Source organism: Rhipicephalus microplus, chromosome X (genome assembly GCF_043290135.1).
Source record: "Rhipicephalus microplus isolate Deutch F79 chromosome X, USDA_Rmic, whole genome shotgun sequence".
Taxonomy (NCBI): Eukaryota; Metazoa; Arthropoda; class Arachnida; order Ixodida; family Ixodidae; genus Rhipicephalus; species Rhipicephalus microplus.
The window spans coordinates 135,576,138-135,590,390 of NC_134710.1; the positions used below are offsets into that span (position 1 = coordinate 135,576,138).

Consider the following 14,253-nt stretch of genomic DNA (forward strand, 5'->3'; position numbering starts at 1 on the left):
TCCTTTCACTGCAGACGAGGGAATCTTATGGTCGTGAAAAAAATTTTTTTTCATATGGGGTTATTGTGTGCACCATTGTGCAGCACGATAAGGAGTGCTGATTATTTTTAAGAATTCAGTATGCTAGTGCAAATGTCGCACACAAGGATGTTTCGAGTAGTATACAAGTGCAGCTGTTCCTTCTTTTATTTCTAGCACAGGTGTTTAATGTTGCACATTAAGTTAGCTTTGGGAGACGTATATAAGGACACCACCTATGCACAATCTAAAGAAGGCACAGGTACAAGTCTCCAGAGACACCTAAGTAAAAAATTCAAGAACATTGACAGCCTATGCTTTTCATAAATTTTTGTCATTAAAGGGACACTAAAGTCAAATAATTTACGTCAGAGTGAAAGCTCAATCTATGAAAACATCTAAAAGGACAATATTATCAACAACAGTGCCCTACTTACCGAGAAATTAAGGTAAATGCACAAGAACACCAGCGCCGCAGTAGGACATCTTCAAAATGATCACAATGACATCACATGGATCGCCTACAATTAATCACGAGTAATCGATCTAACTGTACTAAATAAAAAACCTTCTGTACATCAAGAGACGCAATAAAATGGTGCTTGTTTGTTTCTGTTTGATTCATGAAAAAAACAAAAAAACGCCGGACGTTACTATAAGGAATGTCGCGAGTGGCTCAAAAATTATATTTTCGCATGGTTCCACGGGGCAGGTGGTGCCATCTAGTGGGGCGCAGTTTAAACAAAAGACGTCTGCTGTCTCGAAGCCAATGATGGAAAATTGATCAATGGCCGTTGTTGCTGCTGTGGCTCCCGCTGCTTTCGGTCTTCTGCTACCAGCGCAGTAAAGCCAGGCAACATGCACGGCAACAGGGACGTAAGTCGGTCCGGTCGGTCCGCTTTTTAAAGCGGGTAATTTAAAGTTCGCTAACCCAACGCGGACCGCTAAAATATGATTTTATTTCAAGATAGGCTCTTCCTTGGCACTAAAGTAACACTACGAGGTTTTTAGACCACTATTTCAACAATCAACGTCGACCTAATAGTTTCCTTTAGTGTCCCTTTAAACTATTGTTTGGTGATGCAAGTCTAATTTTTATATTTGAATAATTGGTGATTGACAGGTTTGTGCTGGCTGTGTCGAGCATGCGAAAGATGACACTTGGGACACACTGCTCAAACACAAAGAAGAATACACAAAAAACACTCGCACTTATCCTGTGTACTGAGTGTTTCTTTTGTCAGTCTTTTTGTTTGAGCAACGCATTGCCAGTGTCAACTATGCATAACCAACTCTACCTACTCTGGCTCGTCATGCAGGCCAGTCACCTGTAGAGAATTGGTGAATAGTCTTTTGCATATAACTGCCAGTGAAAGATTTGTTTCCTGCACAGCTTTTAAGTAGACCATAAATTCTTCTGAAACAGGTAATCTTGTGGATGGTGAAGCCTTATAAAAGCTCATTTATTCACACAGTGACAGCAAAGACAAAAAGTGTGTTGTTTTATCTATGGTAGTTGACTGTGGATGTGAATGGTAAGCAGAGTTGCTAAAATGCGTACAAACTTTGACAGCTCCTTGTTATTTTTACTAGCTGCATTGAGACCTGAAATTTTCCTATTGGCATTTATAAAAAAATTGTGATGCTGTTATCGTGCATGATGTGCAGTTATCGTTGGTCTGTTGAATCTGCGCTCACATTTCGCATACATCGGGCAACATCTTAAATTGCAGGTTGGCCTTCTCGATTTGGAAATCAACCAGCTCACCAAAGTTTGTGTGGCTGCTGTTGTAGGTTTGGCCTTGGTCATGATCCTTGTAAAAGTAAGTAAAAGCGTTTTAGGCATTGGGAAAGCTAATTTCAAGTTGTATGGGGAATGTCAAGTAATATAGCCAAATAATAATTTTGGTGGCAGTGATAGATTAACACTTAAAATAGGCAAAAATGTATGAACGACCACTTAAGAGCAATTGAGAAATTAAGGTTAATGTATGGTGTGACTTGCAGTTCTAGCGGGATATTCTGGTTTTAGCCTGATGTAGAAATTCCTCAGTATGAGTGTCGCATTGATGCACAACTACTTCTGATAAAGAAGGCCAGTGCACTGCATTAGGAGATGGAATTCTTACGACCGTATGCCGAATGGTCGTCCTTTTATTTAACAATCATTTTCAGAAAATCTCTTGAAACGTCCTCATTACCGCAAGACTGGCGCACTGCAATTGTAAAGCCTATATACAAAGCTGGCAATCGGCTTCATGTGAACAGTTATCGCCCCGTTTCACTGACCTCTGTGTGTTGCAAAATCATGGAACATTTCATAGCAAGGCACATTATTATTTTTCTTGAGTCAAAAGAGTTTTTTTATCCCCATCAACACGGATTCAGGAAGGCGTTGTCAACCGTTACTCAACTGGTAGAAACAGTTCATGATTTTTATTTATCTCTCCAAGGTCAACAACAAATAGACGTCATTTGTGTAGATTTCGCCAAGGCATTTGATAAAGTTCCTCATAGCAAATTAATTTTTAAGCTTCAGCAACTAGGACTTAGCTCAGATATACTAAATTGGATAGCCACGTATTTGGAGAATCGTCAACAAAAAGTACGTGTAGATGATTGCACATCTAGTTCATTGAAAGTACTGTCTGGTGTGCCACAGGGGTCTGTGCTGGGTCCTTTGTTGTTTTTAATTTTTATAAATGATATTTCCGCAGTTGTCGAAAGCCCGGTTAAAATCAAACTTTTTGCAGACGATTGTTTAATTTACGCTCCTGTAACTAACGCAAACGACCAAATAAAAAAAAATTAGTCGCTGTCTGCAAGCCTTGCATAATTGGTGCACCCAGTGGGGGATGGAAATTAACTTTTCAAAGACTACGTTCACCCGTATAATCAAGAAAAAATCCGTACTCGCATATGATTATAAAATCGGAAATAGCCTTCTGACCAGAACACACAGCTTTAAATACCTGGGGGTGACTATTACCAGCGATTTGGGGTGGCACACTCATGTTGAGGAGGTGTGTTCAAAGGCCTACAGGAAGTTGTTTTACTTGAGGAAAAAACTCGAACATTCCCCTAGAGATGTCAAATCACTAAGGGTGTGGGAATATTCGAAAGTTTTGAATATTCGTCGAATATTAAATTCGCACTATTCGTATTCGATTCGAAAAAAGTGTATTCGAAAAGTTTGAATATTCGAATCACTTCGAATATTCGACAATATCTAATATTTGATTGGATTATCATGCAGAAAATAACTCTTCTTTAATATTTCCACTGGGTTCAGAGATATTAAAACGCTGCCCAGAGAGGCGATAAGCGTCAGAAGTGCACGGAGGCACTATGTCGGCCAGCGACGGTCAACAATCAGCAGCAAAGTTGACGTTCATGTAAACGTATTGCACGCTTTTCGTATGCTGCCGTAACGTGCTGCACTACCACACGTTCACTATGCGGGACCTCGTGTGCAGGAACGAAGCTTAACCGTTGCCGCGTTGTCTCATCAAAACATCGCTTGATAACGCGCGACCGTGCACGCGCGTGCTAAAGCAGAAACTTCGTCACCGTCGGCAAACGCTTCAGTTAGAAAACATAATAAGTGACAAAAAAAGTTCTAGTGGTAATTTGTACCATGACGTCGCATTTATTTCCTTTTACGAGGAAGTTCCGCACGTGAGCAGCCGCACAGTTATACAACATGATCGAAAGCGGTTAGTCCCAACTCGGGATTTAATTGCTACCTTGTTATGTCGTATTCCCGGCAAGTGTGCATTAAATAACTTGGACTGCATTCTAAACATATTGAATATATGAAACGGTAATCATGCGCCGACCTTTCAGTTTTATATATCTGTATATGCATATAAATATTTTTCGTGCTGGCCACCAGAGCGCATGAGTAGTGGTAGTGCGCCATGTAGTGCACAGTGCTACGTTAGTAGGGTCAGCGGCGTTGGCTAGTGCTGTCAGCCGCTACGATCAGTTCTGCTAGCTGCCATAAGTGCCATGGCAGATAGTGGAGGCTATGAGGATTCGCCTGCGAAACGGAGGAACAATCAAGACACGGCACCGAAACGGAGGGAAAGAAGCGCTATCTGGAAGCACTTTGTGAAGACATCATCGTCGTTGGCGCAGTGCAAGACATGCGGCGCAACACTTAAAACGCCGACGGGTACGACTAGTCCTCTTGTTAACCATCTAAAACAGCACCCAACCGCGATGATGGAGTACCGGATGGCTGCAGCAGGTGCGCCAGAGAAAGACCAGTCAATGATATTTGATTTTGTGCACCGTACTGACCGTTTGTCGGAAAAGAAAACTCAAGCACTCAATGCCAAGGTGGCTGCTATGGTAGCGCTTGATTAGCAACCATATAGTTTTGTTAAAGACCGCGGATTTAAGGAACTCATGGCAGAGGCTGTGCCTAACTATCGCCTACCGTCGCGCACCACGCTTTCACGTACCCTTGTTCCGCGCTTGTTTGATGACACACGGAAGAAAGTGAAAGACGAGCTCAGCAGTGCTTTTGAAGGGTGAACATCTGCAGTCACCTTTACCAGCGACATGTGGACATCACGCGCCAACGAGAGTTATGTGAGCTTCACTTGCCACCTTCTCACTCCAAGTTTTAGGATGAAGCGGTTCACGCTTAACACTCGCCACATGGAACTTGCTAGCCACTCCGCCGAAAACGTTGCGCAAATGCTTGTCGAGATGTGCGCGGAATGAGAAATACCGGATGGCTGCTGCAAATACATCGTCACAGATAACGGACGCAACATCCGTGCCGCGGTCAGAAGGCTCCCCGTGCGTGTTTCGCCCACACCTTGCAGCTAGCAATTCACGATGCAATCTCCAACACACCGTCAATTGACCGTCTGTGCAAGAAAGCGAGGCACATCGTGGGCCACTATAAGCACAGCTCGTCTGCGCAAAAGAGATTAGATGAGTACCAGAAGAAGATGGGCAAGGATCCACTTCGTCTGGTGCAAGATGTAGATACGAGGTGGAACAGCCAATACCTAATGCTGTCCCTCCTCTTGGACTTGAAGGAGGCTGTCTCTATTGAGCTGGCAACGTCAAATTGCAGCATTGGTGGTCTCTGCTCAGCAGAATGGAAAGAGGCTCTTGAATATCTGGACGCACTGAAGCCCCTATATGATGCAACTGTGATAACTAGCGCAGACAAATACCCATCACTTTCCACTCAGATACCAATTATTTTTGGTATGCTAAGTTGCCTCAGCAACTTTAGCGGCACAACAGGCTTTCATAAGGAACTGGCAAGGTCTCTCAATACCAGATTCCCCTTATATACCGAGGACAAAGAAGCATGCTTGGCTATGTTTTTGGACCCACGCTTCAAGTCAACGGTATTCAGAAACAACAAACAAAAGTTGGTGTGGCTGAAAGATCTGGTGTTTCAGGATGTTGCCCTAGGCCCTGCTGTGGAAGTCGTGCAGCCAGCAGCAAAAGTGCAGGAGCCACAACAGTGTGTGCAGCCATCCTCTGATGTTTGGAGTGCATTTTATAATCCTGCAAATAGTCAAGTAGCAAGTACACCACTGTCTACTTCAGAATGGGAAATTAAAGCGTATTCTGAAGAAGCCCTACTGAAGAAAGACAGTGACCCATGTGACTGGTGGCGGACTGTGGGCACCTTCAGATACCCCAGTCTGGCAAAGCTTTGCCCCAAGTACTTGCCCATACCAGCCACTTCAGTTCTAAGCGAGCGTGCCTTTTCAGTGGCAGGGGAGGTTGTCTCTGTTCGGAGGGAGCGCCTCCTGCCTGATGAATAATTTGAAGTGGTGGTCAGCACCAGATCAGTTAATTCGAAAACTTACTGATTTTGCTGCAAATTTGCAGAAACCCCAGCCCTTAGGAGCAACAATGCAATGCAGTGTAGCAATACTAATGATTGACAGGAGAAGCACCTCAGCTTCGATGATGTAGGCATCTTAAAGAAGAAAAATACTAAAAGAAGTGGTCTCGTGGTCAGCTCTAATGCGCATCTGTGGATTGGAAGACGTACTTTACTCCAATACTGTAGTGATATGTGGGCAGCGTGTCACATGCTTCTCGCAACAACAGCACATCATGATTCACCCATCCTTTCTGGGAATATAAAGAAGTTTATAAAGGATGGTCTGACAAAATTCGCGATGTATGTGAACCTCCGATTGGCCATTGCCCAGGCCATTCGTGCACTTGCACTGCTGGTGAAGTTCTGGCCTGCAACGCCTACTTCTAACACTTCAATGATAATGTTTTCCGGCCAAAACGCATCGCGAATTCCATCCCTTTGGCCATTAATAAATTCTTTATTTTACCAAAAAGAATGGGCAAATGGTTGCATCATGGCGCACTGACACTGCGAGGAGCAGCTGACATACTTCCCGCATGTCGCTTCTGTGTTGCAGTAAAGCATGCATTTTTTTTTTTTTTACACAGGTGCACACTTTTTTTTTTTTTCACTGGCAGCAGTGAGGTTCAGTGTTACATGGTGCTTACGGCGAATTGGGACCAGGCATTGCTACAAAACATAACCTTTTGGAGCTGCAAACTAGCTGACACAGCGAACGACCACCTCTGAGTACTTTCAGTAATTCAATGTTCCATTTGCATATTTCGCACGTTTCGCTTCAAGGTTTCAAATAGTACAAGTGCCACTCTGGTAACTTAGCTACCTGTTCCAGCAGGTGTCATTGTCAGCCAGACCTTAGAAGCGCCACAGTTGTATCCGGATTCGCGACCTAGAGGTACGAGAGAAAGAGAGATCGGAAGCCTTCACGATGTGCAACCTTGTCAAATATTTAGTGTTGGTGGGCCATCTGTATTTGAATAATGATGGAATGTCATTTTTACATAGAAATTTAAATATTAGACTTGGGCACAATCGATGACGTGATGCAAATGGTTGTTTGCCTGTTGTGTGCTAAGCACATGCCACCGCTTTCTTTCTTTCTTTCTTTCTTTCTTTTATCCTGTACATATGAGTCATGTTTTCATTATCAAATGCTCATGTTGTGTACTACATGTTTTTTTGGTAGTATTTCTTCCTGTTCAGTGAGCGTGTCGCAAGTGTCAGTTACGTGCAACCAACTAGCCCCTATTCTAGTTCGTCATGCATTCCACTTTTTGTATGTTTTGTTAATTTGAAAACCCGCTTAATTTGAAGGGTTGTCGCAGTCCTCAGTGGCTTCAAATTAACAGGGTTTTACGGTGTTGTGCTGGCCTAATATATAACATTGTCTTGTAATGAAGCCAGAGACTTAAAATGACAGTGAAACTTTATTTGGGCCGAGTTGTTACATAATCGTGAGGTTGGAGTTCGAGCACGAATACACAATATGCCCCACGACACCAAGGCACAACCCACACAAGCACTGCATCTTTTTTTCGTGAGGAGTCTTGTGTGTTTCCATTACTACTTTACCTCAGAATAACATGACAAGTTTCAAGGAAATTTTATTGAGCTAGAGTTGTCATATTGCAAAAAAAGGGGGAGTGAGGTCAATGATATCACACTGACGTTTGGTGGTTGTAGTTTCAGAATGAAATTCGAAAGGGAGACATTGACCTTCATTTTGTCGTGTGTTTAAAATCCGTTATAGTGAAATTAATGAAGCATGCAATTCCTCAACTGAAACTGTGCCAAGAAGCAATACAGAAAAAAAAGCCGAATTCGTCAGGTCTAATAAAAAAAATAGTGTTCCATTGCCTCTGGCAGTAGTATGTGTGCAGCGCTTGTGAAGGCTAGCCAAGAAAAAGGGAGAGAGCATTCTTTTGAAAGTGAAGCTTGCTTCCTGAAAGCACGGTAACAGTCACTTGAATTTTTAGTAAGATGCCCAATATGTAGTAAAGAAACTTGAACTTTTTCAATTGAGTGCTTATTGATGCCTTACAACTTCCATCAGTCAACACAAGAGAATATGTCAATACAAATACACGTATATAAAGCCTTCATTCTGCAGGCCACATAAAATATGCTGATGTTCAAGGTGGCTAATTCATGGATAGCATATCCAGTGCATCATCATAGAGGAATCTGGTTTGCATTTTGAATGCTGATCTGCCTGCCTTCGTTTAGTGCGTAAATGGAATGAAGGCATTAGACATCTTCATTTGTGCTTTTTAACTTGCCTGTTTAGGTTTTCAGCCTCAAGTGTTCTACATGCACATTCGACAACAGGGATGTCAACAAAGAACACCGTTCTGAGTCCCTATAATATCGCTATTGCTTTTTCTGCCAAGTTTCTGATAGGGTAGCTTTTTTATTGCAAACACATTCATACACAGACAAGTGAACACCCTGGCACAATGAATGAAGGAAGGTAATGTTTAAAGGCCTGTTTATTTGGCACACCCTTGATGAAAACCAGCAGGCCAAGGAAGGTACAGGGCACGTTAATAGTACTGTTAAATGTGTATTGTAATAATTAATATATAGATTTGAAGAAAGTAAAGTGGACAAAAAGGCAACTTGCTGCTGGCAGGGACCAAACCCGGGACCTTTGGATCTGAAGGTCGCAGGTTTGCAAAGGAAGATTTAGCCTGTATAGTTGCTTTTAGGTGGGAAAGAAACCATGTGTTAAGAACTCTCTTTTTTTTTTCTTTACATGATAACTGTTTCAGCACCCACCAAAAATAAAAGGGGAAGATCTTGTAGTAAAATATTGTGTGTAATGGAAATTACAAATGTGGGAATAACTCGCAAGCAAAATGTCAAATATTAAATTTTGCTTTCTCTTATCCTCCTTTCTTAGGGATTTGATGGTCCTTGGTATCGCTACTTTTTGCGTTTTGTCCTGCTATTCTCCTATATTGTTCCAATAAGGTAAGTGTGTGCTATTTCTGTTTGACTCAAATGGAGCCAAATGAGGAAGCAGTATTCAAATGATTCTCGGTAACTTCTTGTCATGCAGCCTTCGTGTAACCCTGGATATGGGAAAGATGGTGTACTCTTGGATGATACAACAGGACAAGGACATACCTGGGACAGTTGTGCGTTCCACCACAATTCCAGAGGAAATGGGCCGTATAGTCTATCTTTTCACTGATAAGACTGGCACTCTGACCCAGAATGAAATGGTATGTTCTGTAAAATGTGGAACTGTAAATGTCAAGTTGTTAAATGTCAAGTGTAAATGTCTAGTTGTTGGTGGTGCTGCTGGAGACTATCGTACAAAAGGAACTAAAGAAAAGTGCGTACAAGCAACGCATGTAACTGCTGTTCCTAAATTATCTTTTGGTAAGCCAGCAAGTGCAACCATTCATAAATAGCTTAACTTAAGGAAGTACTAAATGCAGCTGCCAGGTGATTCAAAGGCTTTGGCAACATACCAGTCCTTCTAGACTGGTTAACATCCCTGCCTTTTTTTTTCTTCCTGTTGTTTCCTTCCTTCTTGGCGACATTGCCACTCTAAAGGTGCTTCTCGATTCACTCATCACTGCTTGTGGAACATGAGTACATGCACAATCAAGAGGCCTTCCTAGTTTTTGAAGCAACACAGTGGCCCTCTTTCTGATAACCTTAATTACAAGTAGTATGCTTCACTGCACGGTGGTTAGTTCTTTTGGCTGTTAGTGTTTCTCGCCACATTACACGGCTGTGCCGCGATGACGCTTACTGAAGCTAATCTGGCATAATAAAGCACAGGTAAAATTCCTGGTGCACAAGACATCTATATTTTACAACATACACTTTGCTCATTTTCCTCGATAGCTTGCACTGTCCTTCAGTAGCTGCGCTGCCCTTCCTGGCTTTATGACATGATGGCTGCACGACGCTTTAGTGTGCTTTAGTCTCTGCACGCTGTTCGATCAAGCTCATCTGCCAAAAGCAGTGCCTTCGTGTCAGCATGAATATTTCTATTTGTGCAAGTGATTGCAGGCCACTTAGGATAATAGGCACTTGAGAGATGCAGTGCAGTGTATCATTTAGTATATGTAATGTTGAAGTTGACTGCAGTTCATTATATGTATGTACATGCAGCATAATGGCATACTTTTCCAAAGAATTTTCAAGGAGGTGTTCCTGCTGATTCGATATAGTAAATAATGGGATATATCCTGGTTGTGTATGTCTGGGTTCAACTGTAGCGACTTGTTCTGGACATGCATGATAGCTAGGATATGAGAAATGCTTTCGAGCCAATGCCATTGAAATAGCTACTGCTATGGGCATTTGCCAGGTCTTTTTTTCTCTTACTGTTAAAATTCTTTCTTTCTTCAGGTGCTGAAAAAGCTTCATCTTGGCTCAGTGTCCTATAGCTCCGAATCTTTTGGTGAAGTGAAAAGTAACCTGAAGGCTGCATACACCCCTGGAGCCTCCACAGTGACACCTTCTGCTGCTAGCGCTACCCAGGGGGTTCGCGTACGGCGCAACATGGCCACTCGAGTGCAGGAAGCTGTTAGAGCTGTGGCCCTGTGCCATAATGTTACACCTGTCTATGAAAATGGTGATAGTGATTCTGATGAGCAGGCAATGGCAGAGCTTTACCAAAAGCAGCCCACCTACCAGGCATCTAGTCCTGATGAGGTATGAACTCGCCACTTTTTTTTTCCAATATTTATGTCATAATAGTTCATTTGGAAATTATAATTTGGAGTGCATTTTGCTATTTTTACATTTTCAGGTGGCTTTAGTGACCTGGACTGAGAGCGTGGGCCTCGAGCTTGTCTACAGGGACCTCAGTTCGATGAAGCTCCGCACTCCACATGGAAATATCCTACACTACAGTATACTGCAGACCTTTCCCTTCACTTCAGAGCGAAAGCGCATGGGTATTGTTGTCAAGGTTTGCGGCAGTTCTTGCACATCTTAATTTGCAATGCAGATAAAGCCCAATCGTGTTCTAGCTTAATATTTAGCAGTATTTTTTCTTAACGTTTATAGCGATGCATAATTGGTCTGTAACAGAGGTCACAAAGATTGTGCAGTTGGTGCATATTGTCATAAGGTTGTAATGATTCTTGATCTGAATGGTTAATGATATAATTAAGGAATGTTTTTCAGGGAACTTTGCCCATCATGGCAAGATGACAGTTCTATAGCATCTTTACTTAAAGCGTGAAAGGCACAGCACTTGCATTTTGTACTCATTCTTCAGTTTCTCAGTCATTTCATTCATGCTGTAAGTAAACATGTATTACTGGTTACACTAGAAAAGACTATAAGCTTACAAGCATGACAGTAACCTTCATAAAACAAGTTTATAATTGTTGCATACATTTAAAAGTGTAGTCCATTCAAACATAAATGTGCTAGTAGGGCTTATGATTTATCAGATATCTTTTCTGGGATGCTGGCACTGGGAAAACTTCCTGAAGTACTGTAAGTGCAGTGAGGCTTGTGCTATATATAAGGTATGCACTATTATTTCCAGGATGAAGGCACTGGCGAGATATTCTTTTTCATGAAGGGTGCTGATACTGTGATGAGTGGTATTGTCCAGTATAATGATTGGCTAGATGAAGAGGTAAGCGGGGAAAGTTAAGGGCTTTCTAATTTCAAGAATCTTTTTTTTTGCATTTTACAATTCAGACAACTACAGTTTTGAACTGATGTTGATTTTCAGTGTGGCAATATGGCTCGTGAGGGATTGCGCACCCTTGTCGTAGCTAAAAAAAATCTCACCGAGGAGCAGTATCAAGAGTTTGAGGTAGGTGTCAACCACGCAACGGGACTTTGCTTTTGTGGTAAATACCAGTATGGACTGCTGTAGTAGTTTGGATTTGTGGTTTTATAGTGCCGACTGTTCTAAAGTTGTTTCTGAATATTCATATAATGTTAATTCCAAAACCATAGGCTTTCAACATAATTACCCAGCACAAGAAAACGAGTAGTTGCAGTGTAACTACGGAAGGAAGAAACATAGACTGGAAATTGTAAACTAAACTATCATGTTAACTCAGCTGTTCAAGGCCATCTGGGTATAGTAGAAGTTGTAGTTGCAAACCAGAATTTGAAAAGTGCACTGTTGTCGCAAAACATTGTCAGTCGCTAACATGCAAGATCATCGAGGCTAATGAAATGCAACTTCTGGGTGACTTATGTGTTAGCATCCCTTTGGTTGTGCTCACAAAAAAAAAAAAGAAATACAGTATCTGACTGTGGCGCGATAGATTTGTGCTGAGGTGTGCTCTTGTACCCACTTAAGATGTTGAGCATATGGATGTAACACATAGGTTTTGCGGTGGTACTGTGGTGTGCTGCTTGCTATCATGTGTATATATTTCCAGCGCTTTCGCTAATGGCTCGTTTTAAAAATTTAGTTTTAAAGTCGACACCCTTTCCTGTCCATGTTTCTTTCTTCCGTATTTACACTGTAACTACTCATTTTCTTGCGCTGTGCAAATATGTTGACTCCAAATCACCAACTAGCCCAAGCATCCGTCTTATATTATGCTCTCGTGTTCTATGTGTTAAACTTATTTCTGTATTCATTGCAACCCACATTTATAGTGCAACATCCTACTTTAAGCTACGATAAAATCTTGAGAAACATTGCTATAATTAAGGACACGAATTTCGTATCAAATTGTGTCTTCGGCAGTGCTTTGCATGCAGTATATTTTGTACATTGCAGATGACAACAAAAACAGTTGTCCTAAAATAGTATGGTTATACTAGACAATAAATGTGTAGTATAATGCTACAAGCTAAATTACCTGTATAAAGCAAGAAAGTCAACGTGGTCAATCACCTTTTGGGTATTATATTGCAACCATTATATTGAAGATTTGGCGGCAAACTTGCCTTTTTCACCAAAACATTGTGTGTCCCTGGCAGCATGTTTTAGTCTTTTAAAGCAAGTTTATGTCGGAACACCGGTCTAAGCTCATCACTTCAACTTTAGGTGATAAGGCTACAAGTCTCGCCAGTGCATGAATAACATAGCCATACACAGGAAATCTCTTTTTCATTGAAGCACAGAGCTGCTAAAGCCTGTGAGCACGAACCAGAAGGCAGGTGTGTGCTAGCTTCTGTAAGCGGCTCATTCTGCAGGCAATGCACCAGTCAGTTACGACCACAGAAGCCCCTTGGAGCTCAGTGAGATCTGTACATGCAGTGTTCATAATTGTACTGAAGCATCTGCGAGTGTGTAGCTTAATGCATTTGTCTGCTTAGCCTTCATTAAAGAAATGCATGCAGAAAAAGGAATCGTTTATTTTTTTTTAGCGAGCTTCTCTGATGTCAGCTTGGCCGGAATAAAGTTTTACAAGTTTCAGTCTGGTTCTTTTGCCTTATTTAATGTTTTGAGGGATGCAACTCTTATAACAGAGTGACATCTGGAATGTATAATGAAGAGGCTTGTGCGAATAGTGAAAGTTAGGTTTGAAACAAATTCGAAGCGAATGTTCTTTTAAGTAATTTGGAATTGAATTCACATGGTATTTGTCATATATTATAAAGAAAAATGGGCATATTTTTCATAAACCAACTAACCTGCACAATATTTTCAAAAAATTTAAACTAGACCTGTGCAAATGCCATTCGTCTTGGTTCAAGTAAGTATAAACAACTTTGAATAGTAGCGGGATTTGACTTTTAGTGCAGTTCCAGTGATAACCTGTAAATTATGCTAAATTTTAAAATTTGCAATACTTAGAGCATATAAGGTGGCATAACATGGTTTTAAACTTAAAGAATAATGAATCGATATGAGGGTAATATGTTCATTTAACCTTTAAGTGGGGCTTTGCAGCAGTGTGGATTTCATTTAAATAGATGTTTTCACAGCTTAGCAACCCTTCACTGCAGTGAAATGATCTTTTCAAAAAGTTAGAATATACAGGTAAATGGGTGCTTTTACGGCTTTGCATTCCTCCACTGCAGTGAAACCACCTTTACAGTGAGTTATATGCAGACTAGTGTACACTTATTCGTTTTGTCTTCAAAATTTTGGATTATTTAAATTTGATCTCAAAATAATTTCAATACAGTAATATCCGTCTGAATATTTGCACAAGCTTAATAATGAATATTTTATGTCCAACCTAGTTACAAATTACAGCATGATTGGACTGCATGATGGTGGCATGTATATAGTTACTTCAAAATTTGCAAACAAGATGGATGGTTGGGAAACACGCAGACTTGAAGTGATGGGAACTTGTTGAATAAAGAATATGGCAGAGGCCAACGTTTTGACTAGTGTACTTGTCTTTGTTATGGCAGCAACTGTTTCTCATGCGTATAGTGTGTTGGGCAGTCCTGTTATTACT

The 14,253-nt window shown here is 41.3% G+C and overlaps 1 protein-coding gene across 3 annotated transcripts in view; it reads left to right on the forward strand.

Moving 5' to 3' along the window:
- LOC119176494 (putative phospholipid-transporting ATPase IIB) overlaps window positions 1-14,253 on the forward strand; it is an 89,221-nt gene that overhangs the window by 23,542 nt on the left and 51,426 nt on the right. For all 3 annotated transcript variants that reach the window (XM_037427804.2, XM_037427803.2, XM_037427805.2), the window contains 7 exons: window positions 1,752-1,841; window positions 8,790-8,860; window positions 8,949-9,114; window positions 10,259-10,564; window positions 10,662-10,823; window positions 11,412-11,504; window positions 11,604-11,687. In XM_037427804.2, coding sequence (XP_037283701.2) covers window positions 1,752-1,841; window positions 8,790-8,860; window positions 8,949-9,114; window positions 10,259-10,564; window positions 10,662-10,823; window positions 11,412-11,504; window positions 11,604-11,687 — 972 coding nt within the window. The remainder of the gene's footprint in view (window positions 1-1,751; window positions 1,842-8,789; window positions 8,861-8,948; window positions 9,115-10,258; window positions 10,565-10,661; window positions 10,824-11,411; window positions 11,505-11,603; window positions 11,688-14,253) is intronic.